Genomic DNA, 19899 nt, shown 5'->3' on the forward strand with positions numbered 1-19899 from the left:
GTAGCAAAGAATTATGGACTTGAAGTAAGAATGATGAAGGCAATAGTTCTTTCACCTCTCCTCCACATCAGATCTGTAAAAATCAAAAAGAAGAGAAAAAATAGAAAATTGTAGTCTGTAGGTAAGAGGAAGAAGAAGAGAAGATGAAAAATGAGAGGTAAAATTGAATAGATAGAGAAAAAGAACCATGAGGTGAAGAATCTGTAGAAAATCTGAAGTTCTGCAGGCCTTCGTTGCTACTATCTGAAATCATTGGCGTACTTCAAAGTTTCGCAGATTGTAGGCTCAACGGTTGTTGTTGCTCTATCAGTGGAGAAATAGGACTCCGAGGGGAAGAATTTGTAGGAAATCCAAAGTTCGCTAGAGTTCTTTGAAGACCAAAGTAATCGCTGGAGTGCTTCTGTGTCTTATTAGATTAACTAAACCACCAAGGTTGAAAAGGACTGAGAAATGGAAGAGTTGAACTCTACGGTAAGTGAGAAGAGAATCAAGCTTTGCTAGTAAAAAAGTTATAGATAAGATAAAAATCTAAGAATGAATAAAGAAAAGTCCATTTTGTCTCCCCTCCCTTTGTTTTTTCTGTACTTTTTTCTATTTTATATTATTTATACCCTTCTCAATTCCCAATTTTCAATGCCTCCATTTGACCTTTGTCAGCATGTCAGGAACCTTTTGTTGGGTAAATATAATAAACTAATAAAGAAAGACTCAATGTTATTAAATAAGGCATCCCTTTTAAGGTGAGGATTTATTTCATAAGGTAGTCAGTTCGGTTTCGATTATAATCAACGGCTCTAAAGGCCGATCCAAAACCAAACCAAACCAAATCCAATACCAGTATTGCATACCCGAAATTGAACCGAATTTATTTGGCTCAGTTCGGCTTGGGTTTTGACTTCGGTTTTCGGTTCCAGTTCTATGTTGACACCCTTAAGAATACTCTCCCAGTAAGATAACAAGAGTTGGGCTTGCATTGATGCCCTACAATGAAACACAAGCTAGAATCATTATACAGTACACATCCACTATATCTACCATACATACAATCACTCAGATGGCATATGAAAATAAACAAAGTTTAGATCAGTGTACACAATCTGAGAACCACTCAATCAACCCTCCTTGTCTCCTCTCAATCAATGCACAAGGGGACCACAAAACCCCTTCTTTCTTCACTTTTTTTTTCTCTTTTTTACTTTTTGCTTTCAATGTGAAGCCTTGATCACACGTCCACCATATCCAACCCCTATTAATGGAGCTCTTGAAACTCACACTCAATGCACTCAAAGTGAGGGAGGGTATCTTCTCTTCAACTTCTGCAGGTTTTCTCGCACCTACACTCTATTTTCTTGCTTGTAAAATGTAGCCATTGAAAATACGAGCACACTGCAATTTGAACCATCCCCAAATGGTGTAAGAATAAGTGAGACCTGAGGTTTTAAGTCCGGCCTCTAGAAACATTCAGATAGAATCTTTTTAGAGGTCTATGTGCACCCGTGAACCACGGGATCCTGGCGCAGATCGCAGCCATTAGATCAGCATTATAGAAAATCGGACCTAAGTGAGCGTCAAATCTGTGTCGAGGGAAGCATCTCTGCCGACAGATGAGAATCACAAAGTGCTGCAGATCGTCACTTGACATGTGTCTCTGGTGGATTCAGATGTTGTCAGTCAACTTTCTGAACAGCGATAGGTCGAAGAAGCGGGAGGTCGGATGGCCGTCAGATTGCAAAGTTTAGGCTGGAAAAGATGTTGACCATCAAATGTGCATCGATCCATGACACAAGTGCAAAGTCGACACGAGCTAACAAAATGGAATCTTCGGCGACGAGACTAAGTGCACACAGATCATGTGAGCTCAACCAAATCTGGAGAGGTACAAGCGCAGCACACCCAAATTCTATATATTCCACCAACCACAGAGCGCACAAAGAAATCATTTTTGCCTTGCTTCAATGCAAACATACGTGAACCACCGATCTCACATCAGGGTGATGTGCCTGCATCCTAAGCCATGAATCGGAATCAAACAAACTCCAATATATTTCACAAAGCCCCCTCGCTTCATAAAAAACATTTCAAAAACTCCCCTAGCAACGTGGATCAATATTGAACGCACATCAGGTATCACATGAACTTTTAATAATTGCACATAAAGTCATCAACCGGTGCTCCAAAAAATAATCTCCCTTGTATTACTACGTCTTAATGAAAAACAGTAGCTTCCCCCTTTTTACTTCTTAGAGTGATCGAACAAGAATCGTAATATTTATACAACCTCGAATCGCGACGAGACAAATTACATTGTGTTCACGACTCAAAGCACTACAAATGTCCAAAATAACCCGTCTTTAGAACCAGTTGTGTGAAATGACTAAATTTCCCCTGAAGCTTGTGCTAGCCATAAATATCTTGTTCAACGTCCGAACGAGGCAATTCTGGATGTGTTAGAAAGAACACGAAACACTCTACCACTTTCCAAAAGGAACCAAAAAATACCATCTTGAGTGACCAAAATTTCCCCGAACATAAATTGGCCAAACTTGCCGCAACTTGCTTAGAAATGCATAACAAACATCACTACCATATCCACTACACTCAAACAACCTCTGGCCAAGGTTCAAGATCTCGATCTTGATCTCGACATAGGTTTCGATAGGCAAAAATGCCGCCAGATCTCGCCAAGATTTGGTTTTTTTTGCCTGAAGATCTCGGTGGTTGGTTTTGGTGGCCATTTAGCCCCTTAAACTTGTCACTTGGCCTATTTTAGGCCCTTGCAAACACAATGGAAACCTCATTCTTTTAAAATCAAACCCAAAAGTGCACTTGACCCTATGTAGGTAGTCTCTTGACCCTTCACCCTAGGCTATTCCACAATAAAAACAACAACTATTGACCATGTTTTCACGAAAAAAAGGTACCTAAAACTGTTCTCAAGAAGAAAAGGATCTCCAAAGGTTGATGATGAAGTGCTTATCTCTAATCTCCAAGTGTTGAAGTTGTTAATCTCCACTATAGAGGAGACATTTGGCAAGGAAAACCACCAAAAGCTCATTTTTTTTCTTCAAAACAAAGCGAGAGAAGCGAGAGATGCCGATTTATGTCAAGTTGGGTCAAGTTGAGTGTCGAAATTATATATATATATATATATACCCCACGTGACATGGTCTAACTCAACCGAGTCAAGTTGAGTCAAGTCGAGTCGAAGACATTCACTAAGATCCCGAGATCTCGACCAAGATATTGTATATTTCATATATTACATGTGCTCTCATCACGCCAAGCAAAAAAACCAAGTTAATAGTGAGATCTTATCGAGGTCTTGAACCATGCCAACACACTTTTGAGCACTAACATGTCATCAGAGTGACCATACACTGCCACATCATCGCATCTGACTACCTCATCACTGACATGTGGCCAAGGTTGCCAACAAGGACAACCTATGTACAACATGATGATGCTGATAACGGACATGCAAAGGATGAAGATGATACAAAAACTTTTAGCGTTCATACTATGTGTGGCTCCAACCATTGAGACTGTAAATGATAAAGAGGAACACATTCACGTTCGTGGACGATCCAAAGGACAGGACTAATGATGTGGAAGCTGAACATATGGAATTTGTTTATTTCCTCAAAGTACTCTAAATAACAAACTCCACACATTTGTATCTTCAAAGAACTACCTGAATTCTATTATGGTCTGAAGATGAACATGCAGAACAAAGATTTCCTACACAAATCAAGAGTCAAGGTGGAATTTTTTTAACTGGGGAGAATAGATGTAGACCAAGTCCTCAATAGGTCTTGGTGTTCCAAATCTAGTTCAAAGCTAGCAATAATTTGGAGGATTTTGGCCATCGATTCAAGCCATTGGTCTTCCCGTAATATCATCAACCAGCAGATCTTGAGGAGGAGATGCAATCAGCTTTAGTGGGCTCTACTCTAGTCACAACGTGGAGAAATTTAAGGAGCAGAATGCAGCCTTGCATGTTGATAATTTGAAGCATATCATGTGGATCCAATGCCAGCTGTATGGGGGATTTTTGAGTGTAAGTTGCCTTGCAGATGTGAATATCTAGAAGGCCTCTTGGACAGCCAACGTGAGGGAAGTTTTCGGTTATTGCTGAGATATTTTAATATTAATATTTTGCTTCTATTTTTATTGGATTCTATTAGCTAGGAGTTTCTATTTTCTTTCTTTCTATTTCTTTGCAATCAAGTAGGCTTAGTCATAAAGCAGCCCACGCATGGCGTATTTCCTATTTTGTAATTTGATATTACTTATTACAAAGACAAGAAGGGGAGTTGGTACCCAACATATTTGAGTTTTAAAAAGTAAAAATAGAGTTTGTCTACAAACTGGCTGTGAGATGCAGCAATGTGAGAGGTGAGAGGCGAGAGGCGAGAGGCACAGGGAAGAGTGAGAGTCTCAACCGATTTTATTCCCCTTCTTCTTCTCTGTTTTCTTTAATCTCCAAGTTCTATTTATAACTGCTCTACAGGGAGGATCTACCGAGACGTCCTGAATAATTTTTTGAAGAGCTGTTGAAGCTCCATAATCTGATCCAACGAGTTTCTGAAAGAAGTTGTGCGGTTGGGGATTAAGATACAATTAATTGTATTCTGATTTGGTTCCCTGTTTCAGTCAACAACTCCAGACCAAGTCGGCAGTAGCTGAGTTTCTCAAATGGGTTGCAAGATATGATAATTATTGGGAAAGTTTTTCTTATCACCAAAAAGTCCCTCTTGGGATCAGATTGCTGACATGTATTTCCTGCCAAAGCTGCTAATCGTGGGAAGAGTCCAAGGGAATCAAAACTCCCTAATTCTTAACAATTTCTGTTTGACTCAACCTTCCTGATCGATGCCACATCAGCCCAAGACAAGGACCCGGCTGAAACTGTTTGTTAAAGACCCAGTTTCTTTCCCCCACAGATGCTCTGTTTTAGAACCCTTTTGGGCAGAATTGAGATCAAACTTTGAAGGGGGATTTAACCATCAGAATAAGAAGATATTTTGGGGCAATAAAGTGCTGTCCAAGGCCGACCTTCGGCGAAGGTATGGAACAGATCAGGGTTTCTGATCTGGTGCAAAACAAAATCGCCTAAATCTAGAAATCATTCGTCGAATACCGAGCAATTAATCTGTATTGTTGGATTGACCAAAGGTATGGAGCAGATTAGGGTTTCTGATTTGGTGCAACACAAAATCACCTGAATCTAGAATTTATTTGTTAGATATTAAGAAATTAATCTCTATTGCAAATTTTTCCTTTAGATCTTCATAATATTTTGGGGCTTTATTGTGATCCTATTGGGGTTAGGGATGTTCCATACCTAGCCTTACATTAATTTGGTATCAAAGCTATGGCGGAGGAAAGTTCCAACAACCCCCCCCCAAGCTTCTTTTAATACTATGATTATCTTACTAAAGCTGTGAGAGTTGACTGAGAAGTTGTCTACCAAGTTTCTTTTAATACGGCCAGCCACCTAAGATGACACGGATCATGACGACAATCCATGACATAATGATGAGAAGCAGAAAATGAAGCTCGAGCTGAATGAGTACAATAGGGAACATCAACCCCAACCCCCACTCGTCTTCTATGATTGGTTAAGTGCCCTAGATGACTATTTTGATTGGTTCAGATTATCAGAGGAATAAAAGATGACGTTAGTTCATACCAATCTCACTGGAGAATCCAAAAATTGGTGGCAAACACATAAGGAAAAGTTTATTCGTCGACAAATAGAACATACCACATGGGAATAGATGAAAGAGGTCTTGAAGGAGAAGTATCTACCCTCCACCTTTGAATGGAGGTTACACAACCAGATCAATACTCTTTCACCAAGGATCAATGATGGTAGAAGAATATACATGGACAAGTTCGACAACCTACGCTCTCGCACCGAAGTTGATAGAGAAGATGACCAACTTCAATCCCATTTCAGATTGGGATTGAGAGGTGATATATGGGGCAAAATGGGTGTGACTGACATCCACGGCTTGAACGGCTGTTTTGAGGAAGCACTTGAGTCAGAAGATCTACTTTAAGCAGCCCCTTGTCATTCCAACCCACCAACCTGAGATGCTAGATAAAATTTTCCAACAAGCAAGCAAAGTGGTGTTCCAACCAGAACCCCACCAGTCACAACAAACAAGGGTAAAGCACCTATGTCTTATGATGAGGAGACATTAAATGCTACCACTGCAACTCTGCAAGGGTTATGGACAGTTTGCCAAGTTTTGCCCGAATTGTCTTAACACTAACTCTATTATGCACTCTAAGCCAATCCAAAACTCTTAATATGTGAGCTTCTGGAATTTGATGATGGGAAGAATGTTGATGCTGATAATTGAGATGCAAGGGATGAAAATGATACAAACATTTTTGGTGTCCATCTGTATGTGTGGCTCTGACCATTGAGGAGACTGTGAACAAAGAAGAACTTGAAGAGTTCGAGTATGAAGCAGAGCAGGTTGAAGACATGTTCATGGATGATCCAATGGGCATGACTGATGATGTGGAAGCTGAAAACGTGGAATTTGTTATTCCCTCAAAGTACTCTGAAGAACAAACTCCACACATTCTAGATTACATATGTATCTTCAAAGAACTACCTAAAATTCTTTTATGGGCTGAAGATGGACATGCAAAAAACAAAATTATGCCTACACTTATCAAAATTAGAAGTTGAATGTCTTTTCACATGTGGGGAATTGATGAAGACCAAGTCCTCAATTGGTCTTGGTGCTCCAAATCTAGTTCACAACTACCCAAAATTGGGGGCTATAGAATATCCTATGTTGGCCATCAATTTCAGCCATTGGTCTTCCACTAATACTCATTGACCAGCAGATCTTAAGGAGGAGATACGATCAGATTTAGTGGGCCCTAATCTAGTCGCAACGTGGAGAAATGTAAGGAGCAGATTGCAAACTTGCATGTAGATAATTTGGGGGATATCGTGTGGATCGAACGCCAGCTGTGTGGGGAACTTTTGGGTGTAAGTTCCTTACAGATGTGAACTTCTAGAAGGCCTCTTGGACAGCTAGCATGAGGGGAGTTTTTAGTTATTGCTTAGATCTTTAAAGATCAACCTTCCTAATATTTAGCTTCTATTTTTATTAGCTAGGAGTTTCTATTGTTATTTGATTCTATTAGCTAGGAGTTTCTATTTTCTTTCTTTCTATTTCCTTGTAATCAAGTAGTCTTAGTCATCAAGCAGCCCACGCATACACTGGGTTTCCTATATTATAATTTGATATTGCTTATTATAAATACAAGAAGAGGAGTTGATTCCCAACAGATTTGAGTTTTAAAAAAAAATGAGTGTTTGCAAACTTACTGTAAGATGCAGTGAGGTGAGAGACCTATGGGAGGGGGATAGGCCCAGGGAAGAGTGAGAACCTGAGAAGCTCAACCCATTTTATTCCCCTTCTTCTTCTATGCTTTCTCTTATTTCCAATTTCTATTTATAACCTGCAACTTGTGCTACGGGAGAATCTTTCATCCTCCATTTGATCTAATCCCTACCGTTTCCCGACCTTCTCTCTGAACCAATCGGAGGACATTCTATTACCTTCTTGACTGGGTGTTACCGAAAAGAAATCTTTCTTTTTTCAATTTTTACTTCAGTCTGAGACTCTCTTAAGTTACTCTTCTGCCCCTTCCACTACTACTAATTGTATTACCGATCAGAGTATCAGCCTATCAAATCTAATTCAAGATTCAGTCACTAGACAATACAATAGTAGTGGAAGGGTAGCTGAGGTGAGCGAAAAAGCCTCCTCTCATCCCATAGGAGGAAAGCCATCTATATTGCCTAGGAAAGAAAAACAAGAAGAATAGGGACCTTTCCTCCGATATGGGAGATGGTTTTTAGAATAGAAACATCGGCCTGGCAAAGCCAATATTTTATTGCTAGGAAGGCTACCAAGACATCCTGAATATTTTTTTAAGTGCTGCTGAAGCTCCATAATCTGATCCATCGAGTTTCCCTAAGAAGGTGGGTGGTTGGAGATTAAGATATATCTTGAGGCATTGTTGATTGGGTTCCCTATTTTTAGCAACTCTAGACCAGGTCAGCAGTAGCTGAGTTTCTTCAAATGGATTGCAAGATATGATAACTATTGGGACATATATTCTGATGTAGAATTGAAGACATACTCTCGAAGGAAGAAGGCCACCTAAGCCCACAATTTGGAGGGCTAGGTTAGCCCACGGTTTTGGAGGAATTGTTGTTTTGTTTTAGTTGTTTATTCCTTGGTTCAGTTCAGCCACCGGTGGGTCAATTTAAGTTGTAATAAGTTGTTTGTCCTTATTCCTTGAGACAAGCAACTAGTTTCTATTTTTGTTAGTTTATAGTAGATTCTTCTTGTAACAAGCAACTACCGATTGGGGTGTTTCATTTTGAATACCTTCCTAATTGGTGGACTTGCTTTTTCTTTTCAAGTTATTAAAGCAACTCTTGAGCACCATTCAAGCCCAACAATTTTAACAAAAACTGTTGTTTTGCTACTCTCTTCTTCCATGAAGAACTTTTTGTGTTTGATCAAGATAATGGGGTTAATGCTTAACCTAGAAGACAACTTGTCATGAGAAGCCCGAGTGGATCTTCTTTGTTCGTGTTCTTTGAGTACTATTGCTCTACAAGTTCCTGAGATCTTCATTCATCCACTAATAGGTAACATCAATCTCAGAAAACTTCCTTTGATTCTAATTTTTTCCTGAGTTTCTTGAATTACCTGTTCCCAATCCATTCCCCTATGCATTTATTGCTACTGCACCCGTTCTAGTTCCTACTGCCTTTTTATTTATCACCTACGTAAAAATAGTCAGTCAAAATAATTAGTTTGAATGAAAAAAGAGATTCAAATTCCCTGTCTTAAATGAAATGTGCGGACTAGAATCAGTAGTCCATGAGATCCGATAGTATGGTAGAAAGAAAGACCTATCCAGCCCCTTTTTTTGACCAAGTGTAGTTCCCCATCAGAAGAGAACTTGATCCAAATTCTGGTACATTCTGACCAACAAATCTCCTGGAATTCAAAATCACCCTAGTTTCTATGACACTTGTTTGTTAACCCTGTTTTGGCCTCAAAACTAAAATTGGAAGGCAGTACTGGTTAAATTGTTTATTGATTTGTGGTATTGTTACATACAACCAACCAATTTTCAAGTAACAATTATACCTTTGCCACTGTTAGTTCAGTTATGTTTCTGTTAACCAAAATCTGTCCCTGTTTGTTATTTCCTCTGTTTTCACTTTGCTTCATTGATTCTAGTTACTGTTTGAATCCACACTGACATTCAGACATCAGTGATTGATCCCCTCTCACACTTGACCATAGTTTCCTGATAAAATTATCTCCTGTTTTAGATTTAGTTTCAGATTACCTTGATTCTGGATTTCTTTGAGTATAAGATCTTTCAGTTTTGGGACTATTTTGACTATTCAAATACAGTTCTACATGATATTCTTATCACCTAAAAGCTCTTGGGATCATATTTCTGACCTATATTTTCTGTCAAAGCTTCTTATGGTGGGAAGAATCCAAGGGAATCAAAACTCCCTATTTTTGTGGGTAATCTTAACAATTTCTAATGTAAGGTAGTTCAACTAGGCAAACAACCCCAATCGATAATAAACTCCAAACCCAAACTCAGATCTGATTTACAGATGAAGGAACCAAAAGATAAATCAGAGTCTGAAAATAGGGCTGAACTGAGAGAATATAGAGAACTCTCACAACCAGGCTCTATTTAGCCTCAGATCAGGTTCCAGTCTGTTAATATTATCCCCAAATAAGCCCCTAAAGACAGCTGCAAGTGGGTTAACAGAGGAGGAACTAACCAGTAACAGAGCTGCCCAGATTAGGGTTTCAAGTAGAAAAATGGGGAAAGCCTGCAGCTTCCACAAGAGGCCTCCAAAGGCCTTGGACTGCTGGTCAAACGGTCCTCCTAGGACCAGCAACAAAACCCTAAAAGGGTCCTAGAAGCTGGCCTGTGGTTGGGGATATCCAAGGGGGTCTTCTCTAACATTGAGTATATGCAAGTATTTAAAGAGAAAATAACAAGACTCCTACGTAGACTCTAACATTGAAACAGACTCCTCTATCTCTTACGAATCCTACCCAAAGATAAACATGAGAAAATAAAAACATAATAATAAACTAAACTACTTCCAACCCTTCATCTCAAGGCCACCATGCTGAAAAGAGTATGTATTTCATATCCACAATGCTTGGCTTTCTTGTCGAACAACCATGGGCCCCAGAAAAATGTGATAGACTTTCAAGGGAGAACATCACATTGAACTGATCAATCAGTCCACCAATGGAATACGTGAGCAAACACCTTCATGAATTTTCAGATTATTGTTGTTCACCCACCCAACCTTATAGGGGTTCGGATGAGGCTCAGTTTTCAGACCCAACTTATGAACAGCATCTTCAGCAACAATACAAGGTCAATCACCATATTACACAAACTATCATTGCATCGCAGCCTGGTCTAAAGGATACTGTTACGGCACCAATCGTCCTCCTCAAGCATCTTCTGTGTAGTCAAAAGAGGACAGATCACATAAAACGGTTGAGGCTCACAATCACTGTCCCCATCATTAATCTCATTAGGCTCACGATCGCATTCAACCTCCAGATTTATTTCTGTTTTCGATTGCTCTTTGATACATAGGGTATAAAGTTGTCCTCGTCAATGTATGCTAACAACTGGTTAGGACATTGATTAACTCGATGCCCTACTCCTTGCATTGGAAACATTAAATCAAACTCCTCTATCTCCTATGTATCCTACCCAAAGACAAACATGAGAAAATAAAAGACAGTAATAAACTAAACTACTTCCAACCCTAGTTGGACCAAAACCTTGGGTTGAACCGGTTCTTCTTGCCTTGGCTTCCACAGCAGGTCATGCTGGTCCAACCAGGTAAGTGCCGTTGTATCTGCATCACTAACCCCACCCTAACTTGTACTTTGATTGGTCAAAACCAAGACACAAAAGGGCAGCAGCAAGGAAGCTCGATGTAGATAAAAAAAAGGAAATTTTGATGCTGCTGTTTGGATGGATCAACTGCTGTATAGGGAAGCTTAGAAAGACTCCAACAGTATACTAAATACTGTAGTAACATAACCATAAGGAGGCTGATTCGATAGCCCTAATATAGTAATATATGGGCCAAAACTGGACAAAATTGGGTGCCAATTAGGCTGGCTCAATCAACCTAAATCTGGTCCTACAGCTGGACAGGCTGCCTTCTTTCTTATTCTGTAATATAATCCAGCATGTGCATCTACATCAATTTCTGTTTGTCCAATGGAGGCCTGAGGATGCACCAGTGAGGAGTGACCTGATTCAAATTGAAGAAGCTAAAAAAAGCTAGGGGCAGGCCTGAAATGCACATAGGAGAGGTAGTACAGAAAAACATGGATAGTTTAGGTCTTGTCTCAAGTATGACCTCAAATAGATCTGATTGGAGGGCAAGAATTCATGTAGCCAACCCCATTTATGAGAAATTTTACTGATTGTTGTGTTGTATTCTCTCCTTTTTACTTTTACTTTTACTTTTCCTTTTGCTGTCTTTGATCGGATCCATGTAGCCTACCCCATTTAGATGTGATAAGGATGAGTTGTTGTTGGTACTGTTAATCTATTTGACTGAATTTCAGATTCCAGCCACATCAGACCAAAACAAGGGCCGTCTGAAACGGTTTGTTAAATACCAAGATTTTTTCCCCACAGATGCTCTGTTTTAGAACCCTTTGGGGCAGAATCGAGACCCAACTTTGAAGGGGGATTTAACAATCAGAATAAGACGATATTTTGGGGCAGTCAAGTTCTGTCCAAGGCTGACCTTCGATCAAGGTATAGAGCATATCTGGGCTTCTGATCTTGTGCCACACAAAATCACCTGAATCTTATTTGCTAGACACTGAGCAATTAATCTCTGTTGCAAATCCATCCATTGGATCTTCATAATATTTTGGGGCTTTATTGTGATCCTACTGGGGTTAGGGGTCAGGGATGTTCCATACCTAGCCTTTGATGGAGGGCCTTAGGAAAGAAAGTGAAGATCGAGAGTAAAAAGGGGGAAGGAAGGGAATCACACACTCACGCAGTGCATAAATCATACAAATTCTCATTCCAATTAATTCACTCTAACTTGTCCATCAATTAAAGCCTATATATAGGGAAAATAGAGACATGAATTAGAAACTCAACTGAAAGTATCTAGCCTAAACTAGGAAACAACCATAACAGAAAATTAATGCAAGGAAAGAAATCCTAACTCCTACGTTCAAGTCTAGAAAATAAAAGGCATGAAATAAAAGACAAATAACTAATAATATTATTTCCAACCCTTGTTGGACTAAACCCTGGGCCGGACTGGTTCTTCTTGACTCTTGGCTTCCAAAGCCGGTCATGCTGGTCCAACCATGCAAGTGCAGCTGTATCACCATCAGCCTTACATTATCCCGTACGAAAGAATCAACTGCTATAAGATATGCTACAGCAATAAGAATATTCATCAAAAAGTTTACCTTTGGAAACAAAAGGCCCGGTCCACTAGTTGAGTTGATCATAAGCACCTCAACAATCTTCTCAGATTCACCATCGCCACTGTCATCAGAATCTCTACACCTGAATGGAATACACCTATAGAAAACCTTACATATTAGAAAGGTTTTCCAAAAAAGTTGGCTCAATCTAACAAGAAATCATATATAAGAAGGTAAAAACAAGAGCTCATAGCTTCATAGTAATGGAGCTTTACTGGAAAAATACTTAATATAATATGCTTCTCAAAATCATCACAACAGTGGCCCATTCAAACTAACAGTATAAAGCAATCTTAGGAAAATGCAAAAGGGGAAGTGTTCATCAGAAAGTTCCACCCCAAAATTTGAGAAAATGAGTGGCCATTCAAGTTTTTTTAGCTAGTACAGTAAGAGGCTTGCCATGATACAAAATGTGACCTCGTAAAGAACCATAAAGAAAAGATTGATCGGAATAAAAACAGAAAAAAGATGTTATTCAATGGTTACTGCATCATGTACGAATGAGATTTTTTTTTTTTTTTTTTTTTTAGTGGATAGATAACTGTGATTACAAAGCTCCTTGCAGTAAAGATTGGTCAACCATCTCAAACTCTCACTATCAAATCATCCACAAAGTAAAGTAACTAGCACAATTTGAATCACATAACTTGGTGATGTGGATGCAGTTTCCGAAACCAGAATCCGATCGCTCATGGGCCCACTTAAATAATTAAGATCCAAATAGAAGAGGTAATGGCCATCCTGCTTAAATGGAATGGCACAAATGTAAATAACTAGAATCTATAATGGAGTGGCAGAATTGTAATTATGGGGAACTTCACTTTTAGAGAAGCGACAAAGAAGGGGAGTGAGACGTGTAGTGTAAAGGGTATTCCTGGAATGGAAAAAACTCAATGGCAAGCTGTGATAAGGAGCAGATGGAGGGGAATTAATATGGGAATAAAAATTAGGGGTTTGAAGTCGTCTTGAACCTTGGAATGGAAGCCAGAGGCGGAAAACCAAACCACAGCAAGAGTGAAAAGCTCACCTTAGGATACTTCGATGGGCCTGAAATTTCAGATGGGGAATCAATTCATCTATTCCAGTGGATTCCAGCAAGACTAGTTGCAAAGGTCACTTGACAAGGAGTATTTAACCCCTGAGATCAGATCTGGTTTTAGTTGCAGGTCTTAAACTTGATTGCACACTCAAGATTTATGAGGGGCTTTGGATTTGGGTCAGAGAGATTGAATCGCCTAAGCAGATGATACCTTCAAGCCCAATCTCAGGGTCAATCAGTTGGGAATAAAGCTTCAGCAAAGCTTTCTTTTGGATCGGGTAGTATCACCCAGAAACAGGGGATGGGAAATAAACCAGTAAAGAAGAAGAAAGAGGGAATGAGAAATTGCAGGGAAGAAGGGGGGAGAGAGAGTGATCGCACAAGAGGGGAAGGACGTGACACAACCTAGTTTTGCACCTCCCCTGCACCAAAACAGTTCATTCAATTCATTCTTAAAATCATGTTTAACAAGTTAGGTTACACGCATTTTTATACTGAAATTAAAACTTCCTAATTAAAGTCTAAAACTGAAATCAAATAAAATCTCCTGATATCTCCTAAAACCTAGACTAAAATAGAAACACAATAAAATTGAAATTGGCAACTCCCTAATTAGCCTAATAAACTTCGAAATAAATTTTTTTCTAACACGGGTACCCAACCCGTCGGCCTGACTAGTCATTCGGGCCCAACTGACCCACAACCACATGAACCGGGCCATACCAGGGTTGAATGAAAACCATTCAACTTCACCGAAAGTTGTGAAAAGCAATAAACGCCACCGGGTAAGTGGCCTGAAGGAAATAAGAGGAGTCGAACTTAGAACTACATGCTTCCTAAGGCGAAGGTCCCTTGCCAACCTGAGCTCAAAACTACATCAAAATAAAAGATTATATTTTCCTGAATAAAAAATAAATCCTAAAAGATCCTAGTGAACCAAAAAATCCAACCAAGCCCTGTTCGTATCGGTCGAGATTGCCAAAAGGGTCAACTTGGTTCAGCCTCAATTCTGCATCAATTGGTATTTCTTCCCTTAAAGAGAGATTGACCAGTTACTTAACTTGGGTACTACAAAGGGACATCGTTAGACAGTTCATCTAATAAAGATTTATTTTGCTTCTAACATAACCTACTCCACTTGAATAAAATATGAACTCCTTTAATATCACCTAATTATTGAAAAAAAAAATTCCAATTTAAAGAACTTCTTTTAGAAACAACCCACATTACAATGTTTTCCAACCTTTACACTTCTCTTGTTAAAAATTCAAAATGCCTCAAAATACATTTAATTTAATAAGCTCACAAATTCCCAACTAAACATAGTGAACTTCAGTAAGTTTACTAAGTTAATTTGCAGGGTCCCCAATTTAGTAGGTAGTTGAAAAATACTATAAAATTTGACAACCAATGATGAATAAGGCCCAGAAGTTGCTTTTCAAACTTCTTCTCTTAATAGAAATGCCTTTCACTGCAGCTATTGTCTGCTAATGCTTTGAAGCTTTAGCTGCTGTACTCAATTTTTCTGTGCATATATTTGCCGGTTAGAACATTCAGATTAGACTGGGACGATGGTCCGCTCTCTCCTAGCTAATAAGAATATCCCCTAAAATGACTCAAATCTCAAACTATCCCCTAAAAGGAGCCATAGATAACTGAGCAGGCACAACCCAGCACGGAAGAAAACTGGGAAAGTTCATCCTGCTACAAACTATTCCTCACCACTCCAAACATTTCCAAATTAACTTGACATGTCATTACTGAATAGACTCAAGATATCAACATGGTTCAACACAGGATAATCATGAACATTGCCGGAAAGAATGTCATCCACAAACTGAAGATGTGAAATCTCCCGTCAATACCCTCCAACAGCCATAGACTAAACATTAGAAACTTGCTCTACTAACAAACTCTACCACTGACATCATTCACTCTCGTAGAGAGAAAATCCAACGAGACTGAGAAACATTAATCTGCTCAAGGGAGAGAGTGGAGAAGATGGTAGCATTATGTCAACCTCCGCTAGAGGGATTGGCTAAACTCAATGTGGATAGATGAGCATCAAGGAACCTAAACCCAAGGTATCAAGTATCGGTATCAAGTAGTGTATCGGGAAGTGAATTTAAGAGACAACATGGAGATGTACCAGAGAGACGTTAGATACGCTTAAGATACACATAGATACATGCAAAAGTTGTGTTTTTACTTCTTAAGCTTAAGCATAATACAAGATAAAAACATTAAATAATGATTTCGCATTACTAAAGCATGTTGCTATAAGTCAAGAAGATTCAAATTCCTTCCGGATAATTTTTTTTATTCAAATATCAATAACAAGTAGATTATCAAACCTATTAATAGCTAAGAAGTAACAAGAAGCATACTAAACATGTAAGTATAAACATACTAAACATACTAAGAACTTAGGGAAAATTTTCCTACACGGTCCACTTAGGAGCTAAGTCAGATGAGACAAAGGCAGGGATTAACACCAAGTTAGAGTTATGGGTATCAAAATTGGAAACAAGAGGCTTTAAGATTAGTAGAATGAAGACGGAGTATATGATATGGTGTTAGAGTTATGGAGATCAATATTGGAAACAAGAGGCTTTAAAATTAGTAAAATAAAGACGGAGTATATGATGTGTAATTTATTATACTATGAGGGATAATGACATGGTGAAAATTAAGAAAATAGAAATACTGCAAAGTGATTATTTTAGATATCTTGAATCAGTTATAATAAAGAAGGGGACATAGAGATGTTTCACAAAGAATTAAAGTGGGATGGATGAAGTGGAGAGGTGCGACCGGAGTATTGTGTGACTGACGTATCTCTTCAAAGCTTAAAGGAAAGTTCTATAGGATTGTTGTACAACCAGTTATGATATATGGGGGCAGAATGTTGGGCAGTTAAGAAGTGTCATATTACGAAGTTATGTATAGCAAAGATGAGGATGTGCAGAAAAACTAGGAAGGATAAAGTACAAAATGAACGTATTAGAGCTGATTTGGGAGTCGCCCCGATCAGGTTTAAAGTATCTCCGATACCGATATAATATCCTCCAATACTATCTTAAATTTTACCGACCGATACGGCGACCGATACCGATACATTAATCCTTGGGGTCCCCCGATCAGAGACAACCTCCGAGAAAGTTGCTTTAGGTGGTATGATCATATTCAATGGAGGCCTAAGTATGTCTCAGTAAGGAAGAGTAATATGATTATGATTGAAGGAGCTAAAAGAGCTAGGGGCAGGCATAAAATGACAATAGGAGAAGTTTTAAGGAATAACATGCATAGTTTGGGTCTTGTACCAAGTATGACCTCAGATAGATCCTATTGGAGAGCAAGGATCCATGCCCCATTTAGTTGAGATTCTCCTGACTTGCTAGCTTGTGTCTCTTGCCTCTTACTTTCATCTTTCATCTTTCATCTTTCATTTTTCATCTTTCATTTTTCATCTTTCATCTTCATTTTCATTCTCATTTGTTTATTTTCATTGCTTATCTCATTTCATATCACTCTTTTATCATTTCTTCATCCCCCCCCCCTTTTTCTGTTTAAACTTCAGTTTTCCCTATTTTGTTATTTTGTTTTGAGAAAAAGGATCGATGTAGCCAACCCCATTAAGTTAGAATAAGGCTGAGTTTGTTCTTGTTTGTTGTGGTCCACTTAGGAAGCTTTACTTTAAAAACCCTAAAAATAAATCAAGTGGTAAATGGGGCCAAGCTTTTGTATATATGTATACACATATGCCTCCTACTCAACACAACTCAACATTTTCCCAACTAAATGGGGTCAGCTACATGGATCCTTCTTCTCCAATCAGCTTTATTCAAAACCATACTTGTTACTAATCCTAAGCTATTCACATCTTTCATCACCACTTCCCGTGGTGTCATTTTAGGCCTACCTTGGCTCTTTCAAATCCTTCAATCTGAATTCCTTGCCAAGACCCATTGAGTATTGGGGTGTCATCAGAATCTAGGATTGTAGGGTTGTAGTTGTTCTTTTTTGGCACTGTTGGAAAAAGTGGCTCAATAAGTACTGAAATTATGGGTTCAAATGTGGGGAAAGATGTACAGAGATGTCAATTTACAAGGGAATTCACCATGCTAGAATAGAGAAAGATTCAGCATGGATGGATTTTGTAATTATTTTACTATTAGGATAGCTCTTTGAGCTGATTCCCCTGTTGAGGGGTTTCTCTTCTACATCTTTTCCTTCAGTCTACCAATAACGCATTGATTATCACTCCCTCCCCAAACAGAAAACATGGAATGAGATCCTCCTGCCTCAGCCAGTTTCACACAGAAATATGCCTCAAGGGAACCATTAATAAGGATTGATAGTCAATAAAGGAATTACAACCACAGATCCAGTTTTTCCAGCACCTCCAAGAGCCTGTCTCCCCAAGAAAGTAGTAAAGAAATGCTAGTAGACATTTTCATAGGCATCAAGGATTTTCATCCTAGTTTCTTTTCATTGGCATTTCTTAGCATCACGAAGTCCTATGATGGTTTAAACCGGTCCTCTATTAGGCCACAGTAACAAAACTATGCCAGGGAAGTCATACACTTCATCTTCTGCATGTATTGGCAAAAGAAGATAAAAGGAGGCACTGTCAATTAATTTGGCAGACCTGCAGAATCACCAGTACTGATACTTAATGACACAATGAACTAAGGAGGCAGTTACTCTATCCATATATGCGAGAAGATCCCTCCATCTTAACGAAAAATCTACCAATGTAACGCAAATCCTTCTATTCTGTTCCTCTTCCCTATAATCAATGAGGAACATTTACTTCTTTCCAGAAGTTGGGTCCACCTTTTTTTCTTTTTCACAGAACTTAATTTCAATTGTCAAATTTGCACTGCTTTATTAAAGAGAACTTCATGGCATTGCATGATATCCAACAGAGACCCAGTACAAGAACCTTGCACGGAAGTAGCCGCGACAATCTCTAATTCCAGCCAGAAATCACAAAGGGCATGACTATGATGCCTTTCAATTTACTGTTTTCCAGAAAAAGAAAACATTCAACCCAGATGAATATATAAACAAAACTGTCAAGCAGTGGATGTCAAGATCAGTTGAATTATAGATCAGATGCTCCTGACTATAGTTCTTCTTTGGGAAGAGACAAAATGGAAGAAAACAAAAACCTAATCAACCAATACAATGGGTAACCCGGAAATATTAAAAGGGAAAATTCCCCATGACTATGTCAAACATCAAATCCAGATAGATAGAATATTCCAAGATACCCAGTTAAATTCAAGGGCATTGGTTCAACTGAAGAAGACAACCATGAAGAGCCGTAGCAACAACTATGACAACGACGACAATGCATTGACAGCGACAACAAATGGTAGATTCAGAGAACGTGAAAGGTAAAACAAATCACAGGAACACAAACCCATAAACTATCTCATCAAATCAAAGAGGAAATACAGTAATTCAAGGGCGAGAAAAGAGGGTCTCCGCATTTGCATTTGTATTTTCATACCCGGCAACAAGGCGACAACCGGCCTCGTACCGTTGCTGATGTCGACCAGTGCGGGCCACCAAATCAGACATGCTCTAAAGAATCCTCTTTTAATGGTTCAAAATGAGGCTTGCAGTGGTGGTGGTGGATGAAAGCGGTGATCATCGAACCCTTCACGCCACCATTAAAATGTCAAACCAAGCCGTTCCCCACACTTCTCCTGTTCTTTTACTTGGAAGTTTCAGTAAATCAAAAAAAGTCCTTTAGGATAAGAACGAGAAACCGGAGCCAAATGAGTTCATCTTCATCGCCACCGTAGTTGACCTTGAAGTTGAGTTCTTCTATTCATGGTTCAATTTTTTTGAGTTTCTCTTTCTCTCTCTACAAATCTGTATCTTACAGGGATTTGAATGGTCAAGTTCTGCTTCTTCAAAGAAGCTTTCTTTTTCGTCTTTTGTGTCAGAACAATAAAGTTGAGAAGAGAAAGGAGACCCAAAAAGGCAAGCCTTTCATGTGATTGAGAGAGACAGAGCCCTAAGGGCTATGGCGAAGAGAAGCGAAAGATTCGGATCCGATATGTCACGTGGCGTATGGTTTAAATTGGGCTTTAGGAGTGAAAAGACAGGACGTAGTTACCTAATAAAAAAAAAAAGAAAAACAGACAGGAGATAGTGGGCCCCACCTCGTCAAACCTGAACAGGTCAAGCCTTAAGCTTTACGTTAACGATTCCATTCTCTCTCTGTATGTATCTGTTTTGGTAAATTTT

General features: G+C 39.0%; 1 protein-coding gene across 1 annotated transcript in view; it reads right to left on the reverse strand.

The window, feature by feature from the left end:
* LOC122062387 (nudix hydrolase 16, mitochondrial-like) overlaps positions 1–19634 on the reverse strand; it is a 32578-nt gene extending 12944 nt beyond the window's left edge. The window contains exons 1-2 of the mRNA XM_042626004.1: positions 19154–19634; positions 12576–12690 (exon numbers count right to left, since the gene is read on the reverse strand). Coding sequence (XP_042481938.1) covers positions 12576–12690; positions 19154–19224 — 186 coding nt within the window. The 5' untranslated portion in view covers positions 19225–19634. The remainder of the gene's footprint in view (positions 1–12575; positions 12691–19153) is intronic.
* Positions 19635–19899: the final 265 nt, after the last annotated feature.

The sequence above is a fragment of the Macadamia integrifolia genome, unplaced genomic scaffold (assembly GCF_013358625.1).
Source record: "Macadamia integrifolia cultivar HAES 741 unplaced genomic scaffold, SCU_Mint_v3 scaffold1016, whole genome shotgun sequence".
Classification (NCBI taxonomy): domain Eukaryota; kingdom Viridiplantae; phylum Streptophyta; class Magnoliopsida; order Proteales; family Proteaceae; genus Macadamia; species Macadamia integrifolia.